Source organism: Salmo salar, chromosome ssa06 (assembly GCF_905237065.1).
Source record: "Salmo salar chromosome ssa06, Ssal_v3.1, whole genome shotgun sequence".
Lineage (NCBI taxonomy): Eukaryota > Metazoa > Chordata > Actinopteri > Salmoniformes > Salmonidae > Salmo > Salmo salar.
Window position 1 is genome coordinate 20,349,062 of NC_059447.1, and position 26,265 is coordinate 20,375,326.

At 39.5% G+C, this 26,265-nt stretch overlaps 1 protein-coding gene across 1 annotated transcript; it reads right to left on the reverse strand.

Annotated features, from left to right (window-relative positions):
• Nucleotides 1-3,340: 3,340 nt before the first annotated feature.
• Nucleotides 3,341-21,215, reverse strand: LOC106606520 (somatostatin receptor type 5). The gene is made up of 3 exons (XM_014202779.2): nt 20,685-21,215; nt 6,372-7,125; nt 3,341-5,624 (listed from the first exon to the last, which is right to left on the reverse strand). Exons 2-3 carry the CDS (start codon nt 7,119-7,121, stop codon nt 5,121-5,123), a joined length of 1,254 nt encoding a protein of 417 aa, XP_014058254.2. The 5' UTR covers nt 7,122-7,125; nt 20,685-21,215; the 3' UTR covers nt 3,341-5,120.
• Between the last annotated feature and the right edge of the window lie 5,050 nt (nt 21,216-26,265).

A 26,265-nucleotide genomic window follows, 5' to 3' on the forward strand; every position in this document is an offset into this window, starting at 1 on the left:
AAGCCCCGCCTTATCTCAGCTCACTAGTCACCATAGCAGCACCCACCCGTAGCACGTGCTCCAGCAGGTATATTTCACTGGTCACCCACAAAGCCAATTCCTCCTTTGGCCGCCTCTCCTTCCAGTTCTCTGCTGCCAATGACTGGAACGAACTGCAAAAATCACTGAAGCTGGAGACTCATATCTCCCTCACTAACTTTGAGCACCAGCTGTCAGAGCAGCTCACAGATCACTGCACCTGTACATAGCCCATCTGTAAATAGCCCATCCAACTACCTCATCCCCATATTGTTATTTATTTGATTTATTTTGCTCCTTTGCACCCCAGTATCTCTACTTGCACACTCATCTTCTGCACATCTATCACTCCAGTGTTTAATTGCTATAATGTAATTATTTCACCACTATGGCCTATTTATTGCCTTACCTCCCTTATCCTACCTCATTTGCACACACTGTATATAGACTTTTTCTATTGTATAATTGACTGTATGTTTGTTTATTCCATGTGTAACTCTGTGTTGTTGTTTGTGTCTCACTGCTTTGCATTATCTTGGCCAGGTCGCAGTTGTAAATGAGAACTTGTTCTCAACTAGTCTACCTTGTTAAATAAAGGTGAAATAAATAAATAAATAAAATAAAAAATATATAATGTAACGGTTTAGCAGATAAAAAAAAGAAGATCAGTCTTTTCATGGCTAAAAGAAAAGGAATATAGCATATAATGTTTACAGGAAACTCACTCTACATCCTTAGATGAAGTTGTGTGGAAAAAGGAATGGGGTGGTGAAATACTTTTCTGTCATGGACAAAGGAACTCAAAAGGTGTGATGATATAAATTAATAAAAATGTTGATCTGAATGTGCAAATTTTCAGGAATGATTCGCAAGGAAGGTGGATCCTTTTGAATATCTCAATAGACCGTAAAAGTAATCACTCTACAAACTATCATCACCGTGCCCCTAAGGAAATCACAAATATTATGGATGCATTAGAAATAGTGGATATTTGGAGACTAAAAAACCCCAACCTAGTGAGATATACATGGAGGAGACTTAATCAAGCTAGTCGTCTTGACTACTTTCTTGTCTCTTTCTCTCTTGCAAAAAAGTTTTAATAGGAAACAGAATGTGATCGGATCATCATCTAATTGGTATTCACATAACTCTTATATATTTTCCACATGGACGGGGATATTGGAAATGTAATCAAAGTTTACAGGAGGACAACTTATTTTTAACTAAAACAAAATCATTTATAACTGAATTTTTCCAGTATAGTACAGGTTCAGCAAATCCCCTTATTGTTTGGGATACCTTTAAATGGGATACATTCAATTCAATATTCATCAATAATAAAAATAAAAAAACAGTTTCTGGCTAAAGAGACAAGACTAACAAGGGATATACATTAACTATTAGTACAGGTAGATAGCAATAAAAACAATACTACAGAGATACAAAATAAGTTAGAGAAAAAACAAAAAGAACTTGAGGAACTTATTCAAGAACGATCTAATGTAATCTATTACAAAAATAAAGCAAACTGGATGGAATATGGAGAAAAATTCACAAAATTCTTCCTGAATCTCCAATACAGGAACACTAACAAAAATAATTTGCAGAAACTCGTCACTGAAGACAGTCATCTATGATTCTCCGAATGGTATTTTAAAAGAGGAAGCTAATTATTTTAGGCAGATGTTCTCTTTTCCGTCTCATCCTCTCCCACTGAATGAAGATTACAGTAAGGAATTCTTTCCAAATAATATAAAAAATTGAAAATTAACAAATGTACAGAAAGATCAGTGCGAAGGCCAAATTACAGAGGAAGAACTTTTTGATGCTATTAAATCCTTTCAGTCTGGAAAAACCCCAGGGCTTGATGGCATACCGGTAGAGGTATATCAAGCCTTTTTTTAAATACTAAAAGCGCCATTGTTAGATTGTTTTAACTACTCCTATAGAAATGGTAGTCTGTCAGGTACTCAGCAGGAAGGTCTGATTTCTCTATTATTAAAACAAGACCCAGATGGCAAATATAAAGACCCAGTCTACCTAAAAAACTGGAAGCCCCTTACACTTCAATGTTGTGATTTTTTTTCATTTAAAAAAAATGAAATACGCTGGAAGCATCAACCGTAGAGGAGAAATCAGTGGTACCCATTTACAGTACTAGTTGGTGTAACTAACTACCAGCACACAGTACACTGGATCCCCTCAGCGTCAAAGCTTCTGATCAGGAGGGTTTACTATGTTAGGCTTCCAGAGTGATTTTTCAGCTCCTCTCACCCTCTATGCTGTAAAGCAGTTGTGGGCCAAGGAGAAGGGTAAACACCCTGTGTAGTAAGTGCTTATTAATCTATTCTACTTCTTAAGATGCTCTGCAGGTGAACAAAACTATCAAGTACTATCATTTAGATCAGTGCTTCTCAATTATTTTCTGTTACACCCCCCCCCCCCCCTAGGAAGAAGTAAACATTTCGCGCCCCCCAACTCTCCGCCGTGACTGTAAATAGTATCATTTGTCTATAAAATTGTTATAAGTACACCTCTGCATAACATTGTTTCCTTATTAACGTTAAAGAAAATAAAAAATAAAAAAGAAAGAAATATAGATCAACTTACAACAAAGAATACATTTATTAACATTGTTTTTTAGTCTGTAACAGAAAATACTTAAAGTGCATCAATTTGCCTGAAATTTAAAAAAAAAATGTAATCCTTATTTAAACTGTAATTTTTTTTTGGACCATTTGATACTGAAAAATAAAATAAAATATAATCAATAAATAATAATACATTCAAATTGATCAGCAACATTAACTCAGGAGCACAATATATGAAACACTTTGACATATAAAACAAAAATGAATAAAACAATTTGTGCAGATTTTTTTTTATCAGAATGAGGAAGTCAGGATTAATGGCTACAATGAGCACGTTTTGCAGAGCACAGCTTTTCGAAGGGGGGTTTGAAGCATGATACTGCAACTCTCAGCTCCTGCTCAATGTTTAGCTGGGACCTGTACTTGGTCTTCAGTGCAGCAACAGCAGAGAAGCCAGTCTCACAAAGATAAGATGTTGCAAAAGGAAGAAGAATGCCCATGGCCCTCTGCCCTAAGAGTGGATACTGCCTCTCTACACTCAGCCAGAATTCACTCAGTGTCTGTGATGTGAACCTCAGTCTCAATGTGGAGTCAGATGTCATATCAATGAACTGGTCCTCCTCTGCAGAGCTGAAACCAGTTGGAGCTGGTGCATTGAAAGGATCTCTCACCCAGTCATATTGGGAACTGTTTTCAGGGAAGTACTTTGAAAGAATCCCATCAGCTGATGAAATATGCTCCTTAATATATGGAATCACTGAGTTGGCATCATAGTCAGTAGTGTCAACAAATTCATGCAGGTTCTGGAATGAATCAGTATTTCCTTCATCAAGTCGCCTGCCCCACATTGCAAGCTTTCGATTGAAAGAGCTGATCTTGTCTGTGACCTGAGGGAGGTGTTTATCTTTCCCTTGAAGCTGTAGATTTAGTTCATTTAGCTTTCCAAATATGTCACTCAGGTAGGCCAGTTTTGCCAGGAAGTTCTCATCACAAAATTTTTCTGCGAGGTCATACTTGTGCTCCTCTCCGAAAACATTCTTATCTGCTCTCTGAGCTCAAAAACTCGGGACAAGACTTTTCCTCGTGACAGCCACCTTGCTTCACTGTGAAACAGCACAGCTTGATGTTCAGCTCCCATCTCCTCACAGATCGCAGAGAAGACTTGTTTTTAGTGGTCTGGTCTTTATAAAATTGACTATGCCTACAATGTCAATCATAACCTCACTTAATTCAGAGGAAAGGTGCCTTCATGCCAGTGCTTCTCTGTGTATAGCACAGTGTGTCCCCTCAGCATTAGGTGAGGCCTTCTTGATGAGTGCCCGAAGTAATTTTCTTATGCCTGCCATGGTCTGTGCACCATCACTGCAAACACCAATGCAGTTCTCCCACTTTAGCCCATTCTCAGTCAGGAAGCAGTCCAGCATTTTGAATAGCTCTTCAGCTGTGGCTCTGTCTCTGACATATTTACAAAAAAGTAGATCCTCACACAGGGAGTTTGTCATGTCAAAACGTTCATAAGCGATAAACAAACAGTCTTTGTTGCTGTCAGTTGCTTCATCGAACTGTAAGGCAAAAAGTTTGTCTTTGAGTTTATCTACCAGCTGTTCTTTAAGATCGTTAGCAATGTCATTTATACGTCTGGCGACAGTGTCATTGGACAGAGGGATAGTTTTTATTTTTGCAGCACTTGCGTCATCCAGCATGACAGAGACCATGTCTAATGCTGCAGGCAGTATCAGCTCCTCTGCTATGGAGTGGGTTTTTTTGCACTGAGCAATTTGGTATGCCACCTTATATGATGCTAACATATAAGCGGGACGATTGTTGGCAATATTCGGCACGTTTTCGCTGAAAAAACTCAAGCGGCTCATCAGCGTGATTGGGGTGTAATGTCTATAAGTGACGCCTTAATTTATTTGGCTTCATGCTGTCCGCTGCCAACATTTTTAGACACAGTAAACATACCGGTCTTTCCTCGTCTCCCACCATAGTCACAGTGAAGCCAAGCGCTACATACGCTTCGTCATATTTCCTCGTCTTAGCTTTCGGGAGACTTACGTTTGCCTCATTATCTCCGTCTCTCTCTGCCTTTCTTTTCATCCCTGTTAAATATTTTTCCATGGTGTCTCTTAAGGGTTTGTTATCTGCACTTCATATCTCCTGCTTTGTGCTGTGTGCTCTTTTTTGGTGCAAAAAAACCCTACTCCCTGCGGCAACAAAAAGCATGTTCCCCGGGGTCACACGCGCCCCCCCCGGCATCGCTCCGAGCCCCCCCAGGGGGGCGCGCCCCACTATTTGAGAAGGACTGATTTAGATTAATATAAATTACATATAAATTGGCTGTGAATCTAGTTATATTGTATGCTGCGGTTGACTACCAATGAATGAAACTGACAGCCTTCAAGATTATCTTTGGCAGACTGACCAAAATAATTGATACCTGACAGCCATTCACAGTTCTTGGGTAGAATATTGACCCATAGAATTAGTAGTCCACCCATCACAGAACGTTCACTTTATTGCTAATGTCCGTTCTACTCGTTTTATTTCTATAGATTTACCTACTTGGTTGTTCTGCATGTGTCCATTGTTGAAGTCCATGATCCGGGGGGTGAAGAGCGGGTCATGCTGCTGAGTCGTCTCCACCCTCTCCAGCCTAGGGGATATGGGACGTCCCCCTCCACTCCCCATGTCTCCTCCGTCCCCCACCCCAACCCCGTTCGCCTTGTGGAGACACAGGACCTTCCTGAAGCTCTGCTTGAAGTTGTCAGACAGGAAGCCATAGAGGAGCGGGTTGGCACAGGAGTTGACGTAGGTCATGATGACCAGGAAGAAGTAGACGCCGGCAGTGACACTGTTCTCTGGTATGATGAAGACGAGGTTGACGATGTTGGTGGTGAAGAAGGGCAGCCAGCAGATGACGAAGACCACCACGATGATGACCACCATGCGGGTGACTTTGCGTTCGGAGCGGCGCCGCCTGGTCAGGCCCGCCCTGGCCCCGGCAGACTTCACCTGTAATGAATGGGAGGTTTTGGTCTGTGACTTTGTGAAGGAATACCTTTGGACATAGACACCTTTGAAGATCACTATATTGAGAGGTTTTATAGTGGTTTGGAGAGGTTTTAGGCCCAGGCCAGGGTCTAAGGCACTGGTCCATTGGGTTTGGAAATAGAAACAAACCTAAGAACCATTAGAATTCAGTTTGGGACAGTAAGAAGCAGGGATTAAGGACTCAAATGAATGGGGCCTCAAACAAATGGATTGGGGCCTCAAACAAATGGAAGGCGGCTTCAAACAAATGGAAGGGGGCTTCAAACAAATGGAATGGGGCCTCAAACAAATGGACTGAATCCTCAAACAAATGGGATGGGGTCTCAAACAAATGGAAGGCGGCCTCAAACAAATGGAAGGGGGCTTCAAACAAATGGAAGGGGGCTTCAAACAAATTGACTGAATCCTCAAACAAATGGAATGGGGTCTCAAACAAATGGAATGGGGTCTCAAACAAATGGACTGGATCCTCAAACAAATGGAATGGGGTCTCAAACAAATGGAATGGGGTCTCAAACAAATGGAATGGATCCTCAAACAAATGGAATGGGGTCTCAAACAAATGGAATAGGGTCTCAAACAAAGGAATGGATCCTCAAACAAATGGAATGGGGTCTCAAACAAATGAAAGGGGCCTTAAACAATGAACAAACAATGAACAACATAAGACTAAAAGAGGATGTGGGTTATAATACAACCCAACTATACCTTGATGATGATGAGCAGGTAGCAGAGGCAGATGATCAGCAGGGGGCCGAAGAAGCCCAAAATGGCCGTGTAGAGGATGAAGACCGTTGACCACAGGTCCTGGGGATCAGGCCAGCTCATGTTGCACGAGTTGAAGCGGTCCTGAACATCTGAGTAGATGGTGACCGGCAGCACCACCACGAACGACACCACCCACACCAGCCCGTTGATGATCTTAGCCACCTTCGGCTGCCGCCACTTGACGCTCCGAATGGGGTGCACCACGGCCAGGTAGCGGTCAATGCTCATCACGGTCAGGCAGAAGGTGCTGGTGAACTGGTTGATGGAGTCTACCGTCATGACCACGCGGCACAGAAACTGCCCGAACGGCCAATAAGAGAGCACGTTCTGGGTGGTCAGGAAGGGAAGTCCTAGGATGTACAATTCATCTGCCAGGGCTAAGTTCAGAAGGTACATGTTGGTGACAGTCTTCATCTTGGCATAGCGCAGGACCACGTAGATGGCCAGCATGTTGCCCATGAGGCCCACCATGAATACAGTCATAGAGATTACTGCAGTGATAACGGTGCTGCTGTCCTGGAAGGGAGCGCTCTCGCCGGACTCGTTCATGAAGAGGTTGGTGACCGTGGAGTAGCCCCTGGAGGAGGAGAGGTTGAAATCCCCAGGGATGGAGGTGCAGTCTTGGGGATTCATAGCGGGAAGGTGGGGGTGGGGTTGGAAGTCAGGAAGATGAATCAGGAAATGGCCCATAAAGCTGAAAATAAAAATAGAACTGTCAGTTTTTGAGGATGGAAAATAGACATTCTAGTAGCCTAAATTAATGGACATTTTGAAAAGAACAGAATAGAAGAAGAATATATAATAAATTAGAATAGAATTGAACATCATTAGTCATTCTGACATTTGTCTATGAAAACCATCTTATGGATGAGGGGTTGAGTGATGTTTCAATGTTTTTGTTATGTAATAGTGTGTTATTTCACCTTTTCCACTATACTGCTTCACTACTCCACTTTGTTCACCCACAACAGCACATGGACATTCTCTGGGCAGGGGGCCCATATTGACACTGTTCACTGTGTACTTCATCAAAAAAACAGCAAATTTCCATGGACTACCTCAGGCAGGCATACATCCATGCGCTTCTTCCACGTATTCCCCATGCCGCTTTACTACAAAGCAGTCACCCTGCCACTGACTTGGTAAATAGCTGAAGGATGGGGCTGGAGAAATGTAACCAAAGTGGTCACCCTGCCACTGACCTGGTAAATAGCTGAAGGATGGGGCTGGAGAAATGTAACCAAAGTGGTCACCCTGCCACTGACCTGGTAAATAGCTGATGGATGGGGCTGGAGAAATGTAACCAAAGTGGTCACCCTGCCACTGACCTGGTAAATAGCTGAAGGATGGGGCTGGAGAAATGTAACCAAAGTGGTCACCCTGCCACTGACCTGGTAAATAGCTGATGGATGGGGCTGGAGAAATGTAACCAAAGTGGTCACCCTGCCACTGACCTGGTAAATAGCTGATGGAGAAATGTAACCACTCTGAAGTTCATAGACAGAGCTATGGATGCAAGGACTGACCATCCAAGATATCCAAATTATACTTTTAACCATTGTTTACAAACAAAGGGGTAAAACATGGTTATATTTGGGTTCTGATGGGGTTCTGTTTGGTTCCGATGCGGTAAGACAATGGAACTAAACTCTTATACTCTTCAATGGGTTTATATGATGAATTCTGAAGTCCAAAAATGGACGTAACAATCGCAGATTGCCCCTACTTTAGGTTAAGACAGAAATGGACAAGCAGGTTCCAATCAGCACAATTTTAGTAGGCTGGCTAGTCTGTCAATGGCGTGCAAGTCCTGGACAATGCTGGGTGTATCTGATTGAAGACTCAGTCAAGGCTAGGTCAAGGGTTGACATGTTCTTGTTCAAGATGGGTCAGTGTTTCTGAGTAAACCCCTAGCCCTAGCTGCTGAAACCTGTTGCGCCAATAAGTGGTCTGATGTGGGGATTCATTGAACCGCAGTCCAAAACATTGGAATGACGTCCATTCAACAGCCTAGTGTTGTGACTATAAACAATTGCATGTGGCATGGAGGCGAAGTTGCATAAATCGGTTTGACATTTCTGTCAATCTAAGTCAAAACTATTGTAGGGACATAATTGTCTGACTCTATTAGCGCAAAATCATGACAGTTTCTATTTTCACTCATGAAAAATTGCACTTTCCAGTGCCCAAAAGTTGGTTATATAATATTCTAATTTATAAAGAAAACATAACATGACTTTAATAACTCATGTTTGTGCCATTTACAGAGGCAATCCGCAGTTACTACTTCCATTTTTGGACCGTTAAATGATTGATATATAGGCATTGATTCTTGAATAATATACTTTATCAATGCCTCATGAGCTTAATTCAACTGTAGGAGCCCATCAGAAGCCAAAATATAAGCTCGTTTTACTCCAATGTTTGTAAACAAAGTCAATGTAAACAACCACTATAGCTTTAAAACATGGTGAAACTATCATTTCAATCTCATGGATGGTAAATCCTTACATCCATAGCTTTGTCTATGAATTTGTGAGGGGTTATATTACTCAAGCCCCACCCCTCAGCTGTTTACCAAAACAAGTAGCGGGGTGACTGCTTTGTAATATTTTGAACTGCAGATTGCCCCTTCAAACTACACTTTGCTATCTATAAAGGACCAATCTCGGTTAACCCAGACCTAAAATCACACGTAATCTGTTTTTTTGTTTACATAGTCTGTCCATAAAAGATTAATAAAGGACACATTGAAGATAAACTGCCAGTGGGTTGATTTTAATTTCTTATAAGCCTAATTTCTTATGCAGATTAATAACAGTATATTATACAGTGACAGTCATTCCCACTTAAGATGTTGGAAAAAGCTATGAAGTGTCCATGATTGGCATAAGCCCACAGTAGTGAAAAACTCATTATTGTAGTTAAAAGAAATAGAAAAGGACTCTTCCTAAGACAATGTGTGTGCTTTCCAGCTTGTCTTGATGTATTTATGGGTGATAGGATAGGATAGCCTGAAAATGTGAAAGTTGGTTTGGTGTCTAGCTTGTGCGGTTCAAGTTTAAAATGTCAAGTTTTATAAATGATATTTACAGAATACACATGGTATTGTAACGACCGTCCAAAGGAGTAGACCAAGGTGCAGCGTGGTGTGTTCATCTTCATTTATTATAAACCAGAACACTTTAAACAAAATCCTAAACAAACGACCGTCACGTCTTGCAGGCTACAACAAGCAGTACAAAAATAACATCCCACAACTACAGGTGGGGGGAAAGGCTGCCTAAGTATGATTCCTAATCAGAGACAACGATAGGCAGCTGCCTCTGATTAGGAACCATACTCGGCTCAACACAAAGAAATAGACACCATAGAATGCCCACCCCACACCCTGACCTAACCACATAGAGAAACAAACAGTCTCTCTCAGGTCAGGGCGTGACAGGTATACACCATCCAACAAAATACTTACAGTACATTCATGTTCTGGAAACTTTTTCCCCGAAACAAATAATCAGAATCATGTTCTGCGCATGTTATTTAATACACACATTCAAGTTTGTCTCTTTACTCTATGCTTTAGTCACCCTCTTCTGAAGCCTCAACCACTTTGATCGACATGATGATGTTACCTATGTCTCTGCCTCATATTTCTGAACAGCTCAAATAAAAACTTGTTGGCGATTTGAACAAACATTCAAAAAATATAAACACTGAGAGTACAAGACATCAACAACACATTCCTAACATTGAGTACCATCCCCTTTTGCCCTCAGAACAGCCTCAATTCGTCGGGGCATAGACCCTACTACCATACCCCATTCAATGTCACTTCAATCTTTTTTCTTGTCCATTCAACCTCTGAATGGCACATGTACACAATCCATGTCTCAATTGTCTCAAGGCTTGAACATCCTTCTTTATCCCATCTCCTTCCCTTCATCTACACTTGACTCAGGTGGATTTAACAATTGATATCAATAAAGGATCATAGCTTTCACCTAGATTCACCTGGTCAGTCTATTTCGTGGAAAGAGCAGATGTTCCTAACGTTTTGTCCACTCAGTGTATATATATATGAAGGCTATCTGTCTGTTGTAACGGATATTGCCGTTGCACAAGCAAGACGCAGTCTACACATTGCATTGGGGAAAAACCAACAGCATTTTTTGTGATGATGTAATCTTTATAGTTATGCTGCCATACAGCCAGTTGCTAAAATAAGAACTCTGTCTCCCTATAGCCAATGCTTGCACATCGAATCGCTACTTACTGCCTGTCTGTGGCTTGCTTTTTGATATGCTGTGTACATCTAGCTTGCCTAAATAGCTGCATGTACGCCAACTCCCCTCCTGAAAAAAAGAACATGAAATTGCTAGACTGCCTGTTGTGTCGTTCTCATGTTTGCTTTGATTACTGTTACAACAGACAATGAACTAAGTTTGTTTGAACAAGCGGCAGGGGAGTCACGAACTGAGTGAGCACTAAGGCAACAGCTGAAAGGACTCGATCCTGCACATGCGCCAAAATCTCAGTATCTTTAGCGTAGCCACTCTGTATAATTTAACGTTTTTAAAAATGTAAAGTGGTTTTAATATTTGTAGCTGAAGTGGTTAAAGTTTATTAGCATTATGTCTATAAACATAGAGTATACCAAACAGTAGGAACACCTTCCTAATATTGAGTTGCGCGCCCCCCCCCCCCACATGTACAAAAACTCCACAGGTGAAAATCTCCCTTTCACATGTGATGGTGAAATAGTGTTATTCTCCTCACGTGAAAAGGTGGTGTTAACATGTTGCAGTAGCAATGTTTCCACATATGGAAGTGTAAATTCTGTAATGCCATTCTGTAAAAAGGCAACTTATCTGAGTATAATAATTAAAGTGTGTTAGAAATGATTATTTCTTATTTCTGAGCCATTCATTTGGAGTGTTACCTGGCAGACCGGGTCCAATTTAAACCCTGGTATGTCTCCAAGTTAAACCATAAAGGACAACAAAATATTACTAAAATAAAGTTACATAGAAAATCCACAAAACAGTTGATCTTTTAAAAAATGTATGTTTTTGAGGGCAAAATACAAAATGTGGATTGGTCAAGTTGATACATTTTGCCATTTCAGACAAAACCACCAAAGTCCCTGTGCCCAAGAAAGCGAAGGTAATCTGCCTAAATGACTACCGCTTTGAAAGGCTAGTGATGGCTCATATCAACTCCATCATCCCGGAAACGCTAGACCCACTCCAATTTGCATACCCCCTCAATAGATCCACAGATGATGCAATCTGCCCTTTAAAAAAATTTTTTTATCAATAATCAAAGGCCTATTACAAGTATTTCTGAAGGGTAATACATTTTTTACTCATTTGGATGTATGCTAGCGTCTTAATTTTTTCCATTATAATGCACATTTAAAATGTTTATGGTTCGAAAAGTATAAATAGTATCAAAAAGCTGTGCGCAATTATTATATTGTTTCAGTCTGCATATTTCAACATTTGTTTGGTTTTGATAGCTTAAACGGTTCAAGAGGAGTAGCGTTAAGTTTTGACCATTCAAGTGGTATTTCAAGGGTCTGTAACAAACCATTTATTAGCCATTTATAAATTGTTTGTTCACCATTTATTAAGCATTACTCCCACATGAATAAACCATTTACTAATCAAGTGAAGTATTTTTGCATTTTTCATCTAAAGTGAGTGCTATGTATATAAATATTGCATAAATGTTTTGAGTGACCAGTGTAAAAAAAGATGGGCATGCCATTGGTAGACATTCCTGTAGTACCTGGTAAAAGAATAAGACAACAACACAGGATGTTGAAGGAAATATATATACGTGTGAATAATTATCTTACTAACGTTTACAAATGTGGGAGTAATGATTAATACATGGTGAGCAAATGCCTTATAAATGCCTTATAAATGGTTCATTATGTACCCTTAAAATAAAGTGTTACAGGCACTTTTATTGCCATTGAAAAGCATTTGGTGAAATGCATTTAAGAATTGTTGTAGTAGAAAAGGTATAAATAGAAGGGGGAAAAATCTCAAGCAATCGAAGTTGGGGCTGTCTACCCATTCTATAGTTTGTTTAGTGTTGAATGTGTGTTGGGGCTGTCTACCCATTCTATAGTTTGTTTAGTGTTGAATGTGTGTTGGGGCTGTCTACCCATTGTATGGTTTGTTTAGTGTTGAATGTGTGTTGGGGCTGTCTATCCATTCTATGGTTTGTTTAGTGTTGAATGTGTGTTGGGGCTGTCTACCCATTCTATAGTTTGTTTAGTGTTGAATGTGTGTTGGGGCTGTCTACCCATTCTATAGTTTGTTTAGCGTTGAATGTGTGTTGGGGCTGTCTACCCATTCTATAGTTTGTTTAGCGTTGAATGTGTGTTGGGGCTGTCTACCCATTCTATAGTTTGTTTAGCGTTGAATGTGTGTTGGGGCTGTCTACCCATTCTATAGTTTGTTTAGCGTTGAATGTGTGTTGGGGCTGTCTATCCATTCTATAGTTTGTTTAGTGTTGAATGTGTGTTGGGGCTGTCTACCCATTCTATGGTTTGTTTAGTGTTGAATGTGTGTTGGGGCTGTCTACCCATTCTATAGTTTGTTTAGTGTTGAATGTGTGTTGGGGCTGTCTACCCATTCTATAGTTTGTTTAGTGTTGAATGTGTGTTGGGGCTGTCTACCCATTCTATAGTTTGTTTAGCGTTGAATGTGTGTTGGGGCTGTCTACCCATTCTATAGTTTGTTTAGTGTTGAATGCGTTAGCGGTTTAAGTGCTAGAGTGAGTGGAATAAATAGACAAACTACAAAAGTAAATTTCCTAAAGAACATTTGTGTTCTTGATAGTGTCATGACGTTGGCCTCTTTTGGTACAGGGAGGACAGTTGACCCCCTCCCTTTTGCACCACCACCCAACCTACCTTCCCCCCAACCCAGGCCCTGTGTGAAAGGGTTGTAAAAACTCTAAAATTCCAGGAGAGTCTCTGGCCACATGGCCCATAGAGAGACACAGGAAATTCTTCCAACTCACAGAATTGGGGAGCCAAGCGACATTTGTGTTCTGGAGAAGGTATGGAAGATTGGTGAAGAATCCAGCTACGAACTGGTCCGCTTGGTACAATTTTGTGATACTCAGAAGAGACAATATAGCCATATTACCATAAAACAGTTTATATAATAGCCTCAGCTTGAGACTTGCATCATAATGGTAGTATAGAATGTATTAATAAGGATAAAGCTTTTGTAATACATTGAGATGCTATGTACTGATGTAATGTGATAGAATTGTATTTCTGTAACCAAGTCTAACTCAGTCATAGGCACGCCCCCAGGGACACATACAGGACCAGGCGTCATTTGACAAGCCTGTTCAAGGGTCACTATAAAACCCACCCTGATTTCCATTTCTCCAGACCAGGCCTCCACTCCATGGCCAATAGGTTTTACCATCCAATTCCTCTACTGAAAGTGAACCATACCACGTGGTTAACTTTTAGACTATTGATACCGACAGAATAAGAACAAGTCTTTGATATTAATTATTAGTCTGCAGCTAAGTAAATTATATCATCGAACGCGAAGACCAACGAAACATCCATTCTATGACGACATTAATGAATGTCGCTCTGAAAGATCCATCCTAACCGAGAGAGAGAGAGAGAGAACGCGGACAAAACTCCCCAACAGAACAGAACTCTCCAACAAGAATCAGAACGACACACTGAGCGTAAATATATATTGATTGCAATTGTTCCCAAATGAGTGAGCCTTCAATTGTCAATTGTTAATATTAATGAACTCTGTAGGTGTGCATTCTCAGCTGACCGTTTATGACCCATTGTCTAACAGACCAGCCATGCCTGTTAGCCATTAGGGCACATTACTATACCAATCCTTTGTGACGATAATTACTGTTTGTATGTTTTCTGTTAATTACTTAGTGTAGTAAATAAATGATTTTAAGACAATTGATGTATGGATGATTTTAGTAAAGACTGGGTTCGTGCAGATACAACAATTTACGACGTTTGGAATGAGACTGAACGCGAGGTAAAATACACCATTTAAACCAGAAGATAATCGGCCTATATTATAAAATAGGAAAGTTATATTAGGAAAATTATAACTTTGTAATCTGAATATTCTCCTTGGTGCCCCGATCTCCTAGTTAATTACAATTAAACGATTAATCAGTTTAATCGCGTGATAATAATTACAGGGAGTTAATTGATAAACATGTCTTCAGTTTAATGGTACCCCAAAGACACGACAATAGCTTGTCTTAAAGTATTTATAGTTTTGAAATAAGTTATAGTAGTGATAGTGACTGCAGTACCCTTGCAGGAAAAACCATATGAATTTCATATGTGATCTTATGTGAAGTTAATGTGATAACATGTGACAACATGTAAAAGAAACATGTGACAACATGAAATTACACATATGAAAACATGATCTCATGTGAAATAAATGTGACAACATGGGGATGTAAAATTTCATCATGTGATACCATGAAACCATGTGACAGCTTTTGAAAGTGTTTCCCGTTAAAGTGCAAATTACATTTTCAAGTGACAGTTTTTCACATGTGAAAATGCTCATTTAATTTTCACATGTGAAAATTGAAATGAGTGAAAACATGTTATTCTCTTCATGTGATTTCTTTTTTTGTAAGAGAAGTAATGAAATGGAGGTTTTAAGGTAAGTGGTATGCTGTTCAGCTAAAATTGTGTACAAATCTTGTATCATTGACAATATGATTACATTTGGCATGATCACGTAGTAGTGACTTTTCAATATGACCCCACCTGGGTATGCTGATGTTTCTGCTGCACCACAAAGTCTGTAACATTCTCAGAAGACCCATCACATTCAGTACCTAGAAAACATCTCTGCACTTAGCAAAAGAGTACCATCTGCACTGCTATTTTAGTTATCAGTTAATCTGACTATTCTCTCATCATTGATTCTATTTACTTATTTCAGCAATTAGATCTTTTTTTTGTATAGTTGTCTAATGTTATTTTTAAATGTTACTCCTGAATCACTATGATAAACCATTTGATTTTTCTTCATACAATGCTGAGATTTACTTTGAAGTCCAAAGTGTAGGAAGTGAACTCAGTGTACAGGTGAACTCAGTTATTCACACAGACATGGTGGTGTAGCAGGAGGATCAGAATACCGGGAACTAAGAAGTTATGAGTTCAAATCCCGGGTGAGAACATGTTGAATAATAATGACTGTATAAATATACAAACACAATGTAATCATGTACATCACATTTGTAAGTTGAAAACACTGTGGCTATTTCAGGATGTTCCGGGGACATCCTAACGACACATTTTTGCTTGCAGTGCATTATGTGAACATTTTAATTCACATGTGAAGGTTAATGTGTAACGGCCGTCGTAGGAAGTGGACCAAAATGCAGCGAGTACGTGAATGCTCATATTTATTTTATTACGAACACCACACAAAAACAACAAAACAAACGACAGCTAACAGTTCTGCAGGCTAAACATAGCAGTGCACGAATACAACTTCCCACAAAGGGACAGGTGAAAACAGGCTACCTAAGTATGACTCTCAATCAGCAACAACGATGTACAGCTGTTCCTGATTGAGAGCCATACCAGGCCAACACAAAGAAATACACAACATAGATAGAACCTAGAATACGACACATAGAACATAACCCAAAAACCCCGGAATATTCTAAACAAACACCCCTCTACATAAACACACACCCCGAACCACATAAAACAAATACCCCCTGCCACGTCCTGACCAAACTACAATAACAAATGACCCCTTTACTGGTCAGAACGTGACATAATGTGAAATATCATCATGTGTGAAGTGTTCCAAAACCACATGGTTTCACATGTGAAAGGTTATGTGATCACTTGTGTAAATCCACATGGTGATGAAAATGCTTTTTTGGAGCAAATAGCCTATTAACAGAATACCATCATGTTTCCCTCCTACATACCACTTACCTTTTACACAGAAAATGGTTGGATGGAAACGTGACAACTATCTGCAAACCTGCATGGTGACATTCTTTCCACACCTCTTCTTTGGCTGCATTTACACAGGCAGCCCAATTCTGATATTTTGCTGCTAATTGGTCAGATCAATCAGATCAGCTCTTTTGACAATAATTGGGCAAAAGATCAGAATTTGGCAGCCTGTGTAATCTTCTTTCTCTCCAATTGTCATGTCACACATAACAAAGGCATGGTTTTCTATAGTCAAATTCTAATTCCTGTCAACGCGCCCTGCAATAAGAACGAACTGGAAAAGTGGCATATCTGTTCATTTGAAACTCTGGATGATGGCCTTGTAAACTATCTTATGACAGTTTTAGCTAACCACATTGGAACATTCTTATCTTTAAGGACATGCATGTCCTGGCAATAAATCAGCTGATCTCCGGGTGACTTCTGTCAGTAAAATGCTATGATAGGTGACGCTGGGCAGATACCTAACGTCAAGTCAGATAGTTTCACAGTCAGTCATTGAACTAATAAAAAAAACTAGACACAGGCAATGCTGCATATCAATGCAAAAGCCTGCAGGCAAAAAATGTTCATGCTTTGAATTGTTCACATTTTACAATTGTATAATACATATAAAGTTGGTTCAGCCATGTGAAAAGAATAACACATACATACTAGAAAAGTACATTTCCTAAAAAATATGTGTGTGCTTGCTAGCTTGTCTTGAAGTATTTATGGTAGTGCTAGTGACTGCAGTAGTAACGGTAGTGACCAGTTACAGTTGAAAAAGTAGGTAGATTGAAAGATTAATTGATTTATTGATTGATAGCCTAAATATGTAAAAGTTGGTTTGTTGTTTCTAGCTTGAACGGTTCAAGAGTTACTGCTATTTTAGATGGGTAATGTTATGGTAATTTATGCAAATGTCAATAGTTATAATTTATAAAGTTCTTACAATTTTAAAGTTGTTTTAATATTTGTAGCTGAAATGGTTAAAGAGCGGTAGCTTTTAAAATGTCCACCACTGTGTTCTTATGGCTGGCATTGAATCCATTAAGTGTTATTCAAATTTATGCAAATACATTTATTTATATAGTTTAGAAAGGTTTTAGAGAATTTTGTAGTTAGGATAGCCTGAACATTTTAAAGTTGGTCTTGTAGCTTAATTGGCTGAGGAGCTGGACAATGTTGAATAGCTACCACTGTATTACAATTGTTCTCATTCAAGCCCACGTTAATTTATGCCCCCCAAAATATTATTCATATTATTATGTAAGAGATCTAGAGTGGTCTTGCCTTCAGCAAGCACACTAATAATAATAAGAGCATGTAACGGCCCAGCTATGCCACGCGTGGATTTCCGTGAGACTTGCTTGATACGGAGTTGATAAGAGTCATTCTGTTGTCAATGTTACTTGCTATATCAGCACGTGCATAAAGCATAGGTGTTGTGCAGCTGCTGTAGCAGCAACCTAAAATTAGGTTTGGAGTCTATTTTTCGCGGATCCACATGCGTGAACACCATACAAAGTGCCTAAATCTTTTTTTGACACCTAAAAACATATTCACTCAGCTTCATAGTGAAAATGTAATAGAAACATGAATAATAGTAGTAGGCTACATCAATACAATAGTAGAAGGCTACCTGTATAAAATTCAAATATAAATGAAAGTGTAGTTTTAGGTGCTTCTACACCTGCATTGCTTGCTGTTTGGGGTTGTAGGCTGGGTTACTGTACAACACTTTGTGACATCCGCTGATGTAAGAAGGGCTTTATAAATACATTTGATTGATTGATTGATTGATTGTAGTCTTCCTAGTTCATAACTGGAGGTAGGTTGTTATATGTATAGTAGCAACACTTTTTTTTTGAAACATTTAAACATTCAAACCAGCTGATGAACAGAAAGGCAGTTGCAGAGCTGATGGTCTACCTTGTATTATCTTTTGAGGCAGAGGATGCTGTAGAGTAGACCCCTCCTCCAACCCTCCTTGGAAGTTATTCTGATTTGACAGGACAGGACAAAGTTGGCAAAATGGATGACACCCGTTTGATCATCGAAGTTGAGAAGCACCCTTTGCTGTACGACCCCAGCAACCCCAAATACAAGGACGCTTTGTCCAAAGAAAAAGCATGGAATGCTGTAGCAACCGTCCTCGGAGAACAAGGTATGTTTTGTCAACAAAATCAATTGATGTGCATTTCTTCTGGCCGGCAAAGTACAGACAGCTAGCCAGTGGCGGCTGTGATTGGTTGAAACCCAGGGGTGTGGGTCTATTTAGAATGAGCAGCCAGCTCACAAATGAACAAGTGCCCCAGGGAGAATGCAACAAGCATGCAGATGCTATAAGTGAAAACACATGATCTAACTGGGGATGGCTAACATAATGTCACAAAGCATGAAGCGCTAGCAAGTTAACTTTCATTCTGAAATAACTTCCTATTTCCAAGTTAGTCAGATATTAGTTTAGAAAGACTTGAAATTGGCATGGGAACTAATTAGCTAACAAGCTACCAGCTAGCTATAGCTAGCTATCTGCTTATCAAAGGTAGATAAAGGGTTCATTTGACCCAAAAATCTACCTGTCACGTCCTGATCTGTTTCACCTGTCCTTGTGATTGCCTCCGCCCCTTCCAGGTGCCGCTGATTTTCCTCAGTGTATATATCCCTGTGTTTCCTGTCACTCTGTGCCAGTTCATCTTGTATGTTTCCAAGTCAACCAGCGGTTTTCCTGTTCTCCCTTTTTCTAGTCCTCCTGGTTTTGACCCTTGCCTGTTTCTGGACTTTGTACCCACCTGCCTTGACCACAAGCCTGTCTGCCACTCTGTACCTCCTGGACTCTGATCTGGTTTTGACCTTTTGCCGGTCCATGACCATTCTCTTGCCTACTCCTTTTGGATTAATAAACATTGTACGACTCCAACCATCTGCCTCCTCTGTCTGCATCTGGGTCTCGCCTTGTGTCATGATACTACCAAACTAGTTCACAATGTTTCTCAAAGTTACTATGGCTAGCTAACTAATTTGATCATGCTTTGTGATGAACCCAGATTTATGCTGTGTAAGTCAACACACAACATGTCGCCTGATAAACATCATGGGGGAAACAATACAATTGACCAGCCACAGTCATGCTTTTTTGCCCTACCAGATCTGCGATGAGAAGGTTCTAGCTAGTGTATCCCTCTGTCCTTCGACTTGTTGGATGTAGATGTACGGTTTATCAGGTCCCAAGCTCCCATGACTGTTATGATTATTTATTTACAAGTTAAATACAATTAGCTTTTTGCTTTAGCATCATCTGTACCTGATAGAGCAGATCTAGTCTCAAGCAGAAGTAAGCTGTCTGGTGTGAGAGACTCATTGGGAGGAAGACTAGAGCAGACCCAGAAGTTCTGACTGAGTGAACATTTGAGCGCTCCAGGGTGGTCCATTTACTTAGTGCTGTAAAAATGTATGCTATAAAATTCAGTGATTTCATTGGGGCAGTTCTCCCTCATATCAAATAGGTGGCAAAACAATCCAAGCAATGTTCGCACAGCCTATACGCCCACGGAGTTGCTGCTGCTGGCAGAGTAAGTAACTGCACCACTTGTTTTGAACAATATATTTTTTAAACATGAAAATGTACACATTTGCCACACTTTTATGAACCATTTAAAACATAATCATGAATTATATAATATATATATATATATTTTTTTTTTTACAATTTGACCAATCACACCAATCTGCCCCTTACGCCCAAATGGGCAGGCCACCACTGCAGCTAGCCAGCAACTGTTCAATTGTTAATTAATGAATGAGGTTAATGAATTAACTGCAGATGGTTGTAGAATTTTTACTCAACTTTATTTTTGATGTCATGAGAAATATGGCTGTCGTCATATAGTCATATACCCATATTGGACCCAAAATCAATAGATTCCTTGCAGAAGAGATCTAGTACTACTGATTCTGCTTCCACCCACGCATCTGTTTCCCTCTCTGGTGTAGCGTGTAAAATTACTGCACTAACGTCCTGTTCACAGTTTGGGTACGCGCCATCCAGGTGTACAGTAGCTCCTCTGTAAGAGTGTTAGAGTAGTCTTGCTTTCACCAAGCACACCAATCCTTCAAGCCTAATATTACATTGCTTAGGGACATATTAAACAATGTAACTTTAATCTTGTTTTAATAATTCCCATGAAAAAACTAACATATTTGCTCTCTTTATTCATTTCTATTGAAAGACTTACCTGAGCGTTTCATACACTGTCCATGGCACGTCCGAGTTTAGCCATTCGCGCAGTGCGCATTTCCATATATTTTCCACTTCAGACGCGCGCCTTTATCGACGTGGTGCTGTTAGACTTGTATCAAAGCAACGAAATGTTTTGAAGAAATTGACTGTCACACAACGATGAAGTCAACGTTCAAGTCCTCGTCTCAATTCCAAGAGCGGCACACACTCAATAATCCGTTTTTTCATCTTTGCTGATCTCAAAACGCCTACAATCTCATCATTATTGTTATGTAAACTAAGATATATTTTCTTATCAAATCAAAGTATCTTGTTTGATTGTGATGAATGGGTAGTTTACTGTTAGCAAAGTAAAACAGCAAGCTCCAGCTCTGCGGGGTGCAGAATTCATTTGAAGGTGGGAATGCAGTTAATTCATCTGAAGCTTTTCGGCTAGTCCTTTTGGAGAGGGAGGCTGGCTGCTGCGCTGGTATTTATATATCACAATAACGTGACAACGTCACCATGCTTCTGTGCAGGTCTCTCACCAATAGCTACTGATCCACCATAAAGCCATACATACAGTACTCACCTGTTGCACAAGCTAAGGCAATAGGACTGATGCAACCTGGACTCAGGGTTAGACGTAACATATTAAAGGACAATCGTGGCTGTTCAAATTAGTATGATATGTTACATTTGGTATGGTATTTATACATTTGTGGATATCTATCATCAATTTTGTATGATATGTTATGAATTACTATTCATATGATATGTTAAGAATTGCAATTCATACAATATGTTGTGAATTTGCAATGCGTATGATATGTTACGAATTCCAATTTGTTGTTGCTAACGTTAGCTAGGTGGTTAAGGTTAGGGTTAAGGTTAGGCATTAGGTTAAAGTGTTATGGTTAGAGGAAGGGTTAGCTAACATGCTAAGTAGTTGCAAAGTAGCTAAAAAGTAGTAAGTAGTTCATTAATAAGTTGCTAATTACCTAAAGTGCTAAAGTCCGTGATGAGATTCAAACATGCAACCTTTGGGTCGCTAGACATTCACGTTATATATGTCACCATACCAAATGTAACATATCATACAAATTGAGTTACTCTGATCTTCGTTTACTATGTCACGTCTATTCTATGAGCCCAAGCTGACTGATTAAATCTTTGCACAGCAGCTGTTTTTAGCATTATCAACTTTATTTACAGCTTTCCAAATATCAGTCTTAACTTTTTTTTTTTTTTTTAATATTTTGTTAAAAAGGATATGTTTTTTATTAGGCTAGGACTATCCAGGATACTATAAAAATAAAAAAAAGATTCTACACTTGGATTGATGTATGGTTCAAGACATTAATTTGAGAGGGAAGATGTTTATATCACTATATTGGCTATATTCCTAATACAGAGTTCATTATTTGAGACTCTCTCCCCATAGGATAAACCCACGGCTGTGATTTCTGGCAAGGAATGCTTTCATGTTGTTTTATGTGGACAGATGAATGGTTGTATGGTTTGGGTGTCAGACACTAATGAACTATGATCATAGAAAATTGATTCTTCTACCAGCATGGGGTCTTTTCATCTTGTTTGAGACATACAATATTGCATGGACATGTATTCCAGTCATTTTTATTAGCCTGGTCCCAGTTATGTTTGTGTGCTTGTCAAGCCAAACATGTTTGAATACCCTTTAAGCACATACACGGGGTGGCAGGTAGCCTAGTGGTTAGAGCATTGGACTAGTAAGCGGAAGGTTGCTACACCGAATCCCCGAGCTAACAAGGGAAAAATCTGTTGTTCTACCCCTGAACAATGCAGTTAACCCACTGTTCCTAGGCTGTCATTGTAAATAAGTATTTGTTCTTAACTGACTTGCCTAGTTAAATAAATACATAATTGTTTCCCAAATTACATTTCCTTTTCCTAGGAACCCAAAATTATAATTTTTTCCCTATCACCAACACACCTGATTGAAATAATCAAAGGCTTGATGATGAGTTGAATCAAGTTAATAAAATGTGTTAGTTCTAGGGCAAAAGCTAAAATATCCACCCCATTAGATGATTGATTATGGCCCTCTGTCACACCCTTGTGGCCGTAGTAGAGATCATTGTCAGGGTGGAATGTGGGCATTAGCCTGGTCAAGCCAAACATGTTTGGCATGATAATGAGCGATAAGGAGTTGGCATGACAACACAAACAGATTGACACTCATGCTAAATTTGTATGACTTTTTTACACATGAATGTGAGATTATCCTTCCTTTCAAACATTTTACTTTTATAATTTAAACACGTGACAGTCACCAACAACAACAGAAAACATACAACACAAACACAATGTACAACACAACACAACAGCAACAATGTCAAGGAACTCCAAAAACCTACTAGAAAAAGAAGAAGAAGAATAATCCAGCATTGTCACTATGTTCCAACTCATCACTCTTTCTTCCTTTCCTTCCCTTGTCCCTCGTCTTCTTCTCTTACGGGCTAGCCAACCCCTCTCAACACTGCATCCTTTCCCCTATACTGAACCACGGGGATCCAGATGCACAGAAACCTATCAAGTTTCCCCTGGAAGACATACAGTATCCAGTCCTTCCAGGGGAAATAACCACAACCACAGATTATCCATCTTGGTATAACCACTACTGTCTCTGCTGCAGTTGGGCCTAGACAAGTCACATCACACATCAAGTCACACAAGTTGAAATCCTTATAAAGCACATGCACCAGTTGTTTCTCAAATTACAAACTCTGGTCCCGGGGAACCAATGCGGTGCACATTTTAGTTTTTGCCCTATCACCAACACAGCCTTTTATGACATGATAAAAGGCTTTATGATGAGTTGATTACTTGTTTCAATGTGTTAGTGCTATGGTAAAAACAAAATTATTCACCCCTTATGGTCCTCATGGCCAGGACCAGGATTGGGAAACACTGACTAGCCCCTATCAGTTGATTTATGCTTGTGGCCCCTTGTGGCCAAAGTTTTACTGATTATGTTCATATGTCTGGATTTACTTCGAACCCCTGTGGTGAACCGACAATGGAAATGTTAGGAAGAGTACCATGAAAAACTGGTTTATATATGTGACTTAATGGCTGCTTTCATGTAGGCCTCCCAATTCTGATCTTATTGTCACTCAATGGCTGCATTTACACAGGCAGCCCAATTCTGATCTCTTTTCCACTAACTGGTCTTTTGACCAATAAGATCAGATCTGAAAAAGATCTGAAGTGAAAAGATTTGATGTGACTGGTCAAAACACCAATTAGTGGAAAAGAGATCAGAATTGGGCTGCCTGTGTAAATGCAGCCATTGAGTGACAATGAGTTGGCATGATAGCACAAACAGACTGGCACTCAGACTGCATTTTTATTGGCATAGCACATGAATGTGATTATCCTTCTTTTCAAAGATTTTACTTCTATAATTTAAATGTATGACAGTCACCAACAACAACAGAAAATCTACAACAGAAACACAAAACGCACACAATGCAAAACACAAACAACAGAAATGTCAAGGGAACTCCATAGCATATAAATGTGAGATTATCCTTCCTTTCAAACATTTTACTTTAACACAAAACAACAGCAATTTCAAGGAACTCCAAAACAAAACATGTTTTTTCCAACTCCTCGCTCCTCCTTTGTTCCTTCCCCTTCTCCCTCTTCTTCTCTCAGAGGACTGGGATTGGGAAACACTGACCTGTACCCTCCATTACTTGTTTAAGTATTGCCTATCTATCAATCCCATGTGGCCAAAGTTGTACTAATTATGTTCATATATCTGGATTTGGCAGGAACAGTACCATGAGAAACCGGTTTATATATTTGACTCATCCCTCAACTTCCTGCCTATGCTACTGGGAAGTGTTTTTGTATTTTCCTGTGTTTTAGCATTGCCTTGTGTTATTGTTTAGTATGCCCTTGGGTTATTTTTATTATATGGAAAACTACACTAAGTGTACAAAACATTAGGAACACCTGCTCTTTCCATGACTGGCCAGGTTAAAGAAGGATTTCTAAGTGAGACTTGGATTGTATATGTGTGCCATTCAGAGGTTGAATGGACAATAAAAAATATTGTAGTGTCTTTGAACGGGGTATGGTAGTAGATGCCAGGTGCACCGGTTTGAGTATCTCAAGAACTGCAACATTGCTGAGTTTTTCACGCTCAACAGTTTCCCGTGTGTATCAAGAATGGTCCACCACCCAAAGGACATTCAGCCAACCTGACAGAACTTTGGGAAGCATTGGCGTCAACAAGGGCCAGCATCCCTGTGGAATGCTTTCGACACATTGTGGAGTCTATGCCCCGATGAATTGAACGCTGTTCTGAGGGTGAAAGGGGGTGCAACTCAATATTAGGAATGTGTTCCGAATGTTTTGTGCACTCAGCATATATAGGAAACAGAGAGAAAAGAGAGAGAGAAAGTAAGGATGCATTTAGACAGGCAGCCCAATTCTGGTACTTTTTTCACTAATTGGTTGTCACGTCCTGACCAGTAAAAGGGGTTGTTTGTTATTGTAGTGTGGTCAGGGCGTGGCAGGAGGTGTTTGTTTAGTGTGTTTCGGGGGTTTTGGTTTATGTTCTATGTTTTTTATTTCTATGTGGGTTTTCTAGTTTTTCTATATCTATGTTAGTTTTGGGAACGACCTCCAATTAGAGGTTGTTGTTGCTTCTAATTGGAGGCCATATGTAAGTGGGTTTATTTTGTCTTGTGTTTGTGGGTGGTTGTTTCCGTGTATAGTCTGAGCACCTTACAGGACTGTTTTCGTCGTTTGTTTTTGTGTAAGTGTTTTGTTTGGTTTTCTTCAGTAAAAGGAAGATGAGCATTCACATACCTACTGCAGTTTGGTCCGCTCCCTACAACGACGCTTGTGACATTGGTCTTTTGACCAATCAGATCAGCTCTGAAAAGATCTGATGTGAAAAGATCTGATGTGATTGGACAAAAGACCAGTTTGTGAAAAAAAAAGATCAGATTTGGGCTGCCTGTGTAAACGCAGCCAAATAACAATGCAATGCAATAACAATACAACAGTGTGCAATCACAGCAGCAACCTGTTGACCTGTTGCCACAAGAAAAGAGCAATAAGTGAAGAACAAACACCATTGTAAATACAACCTATATTTATGTTTATTTATTTTCCCTTTTGTACTTTAACTATTAAATAGTGAAATAGAAAATAAACAAAAGTGAAATAAACAATAAAAATGTACCTTAAACATTACACTTACAAAAGTTCCAAAATAATAAAGATATTTCAAATGTCAAATTTTGCACATCATTACAACACTGTATATAGACATAATATGACATTTGAAATATCTGTATTATTTTGGAACTTTTGTGAGTGTAATGTTTAAGGTACATTTTTATTGTTTATTTCACTTTTGTTTATTTTCTATTTCACTTGCTTTGGCAATGTAAACATATATTTCCCATGCCAATAAAGCCCCTTAAATTGAATTGAGAGAGAGAGAGAGAGAGAGAGAAGGGGGCTACCTAGTCAGTTGTACAACTGAATGCCTTCAACTGAAATGGGTCAGAGAGGGAGAGTGAGAGAAAGAG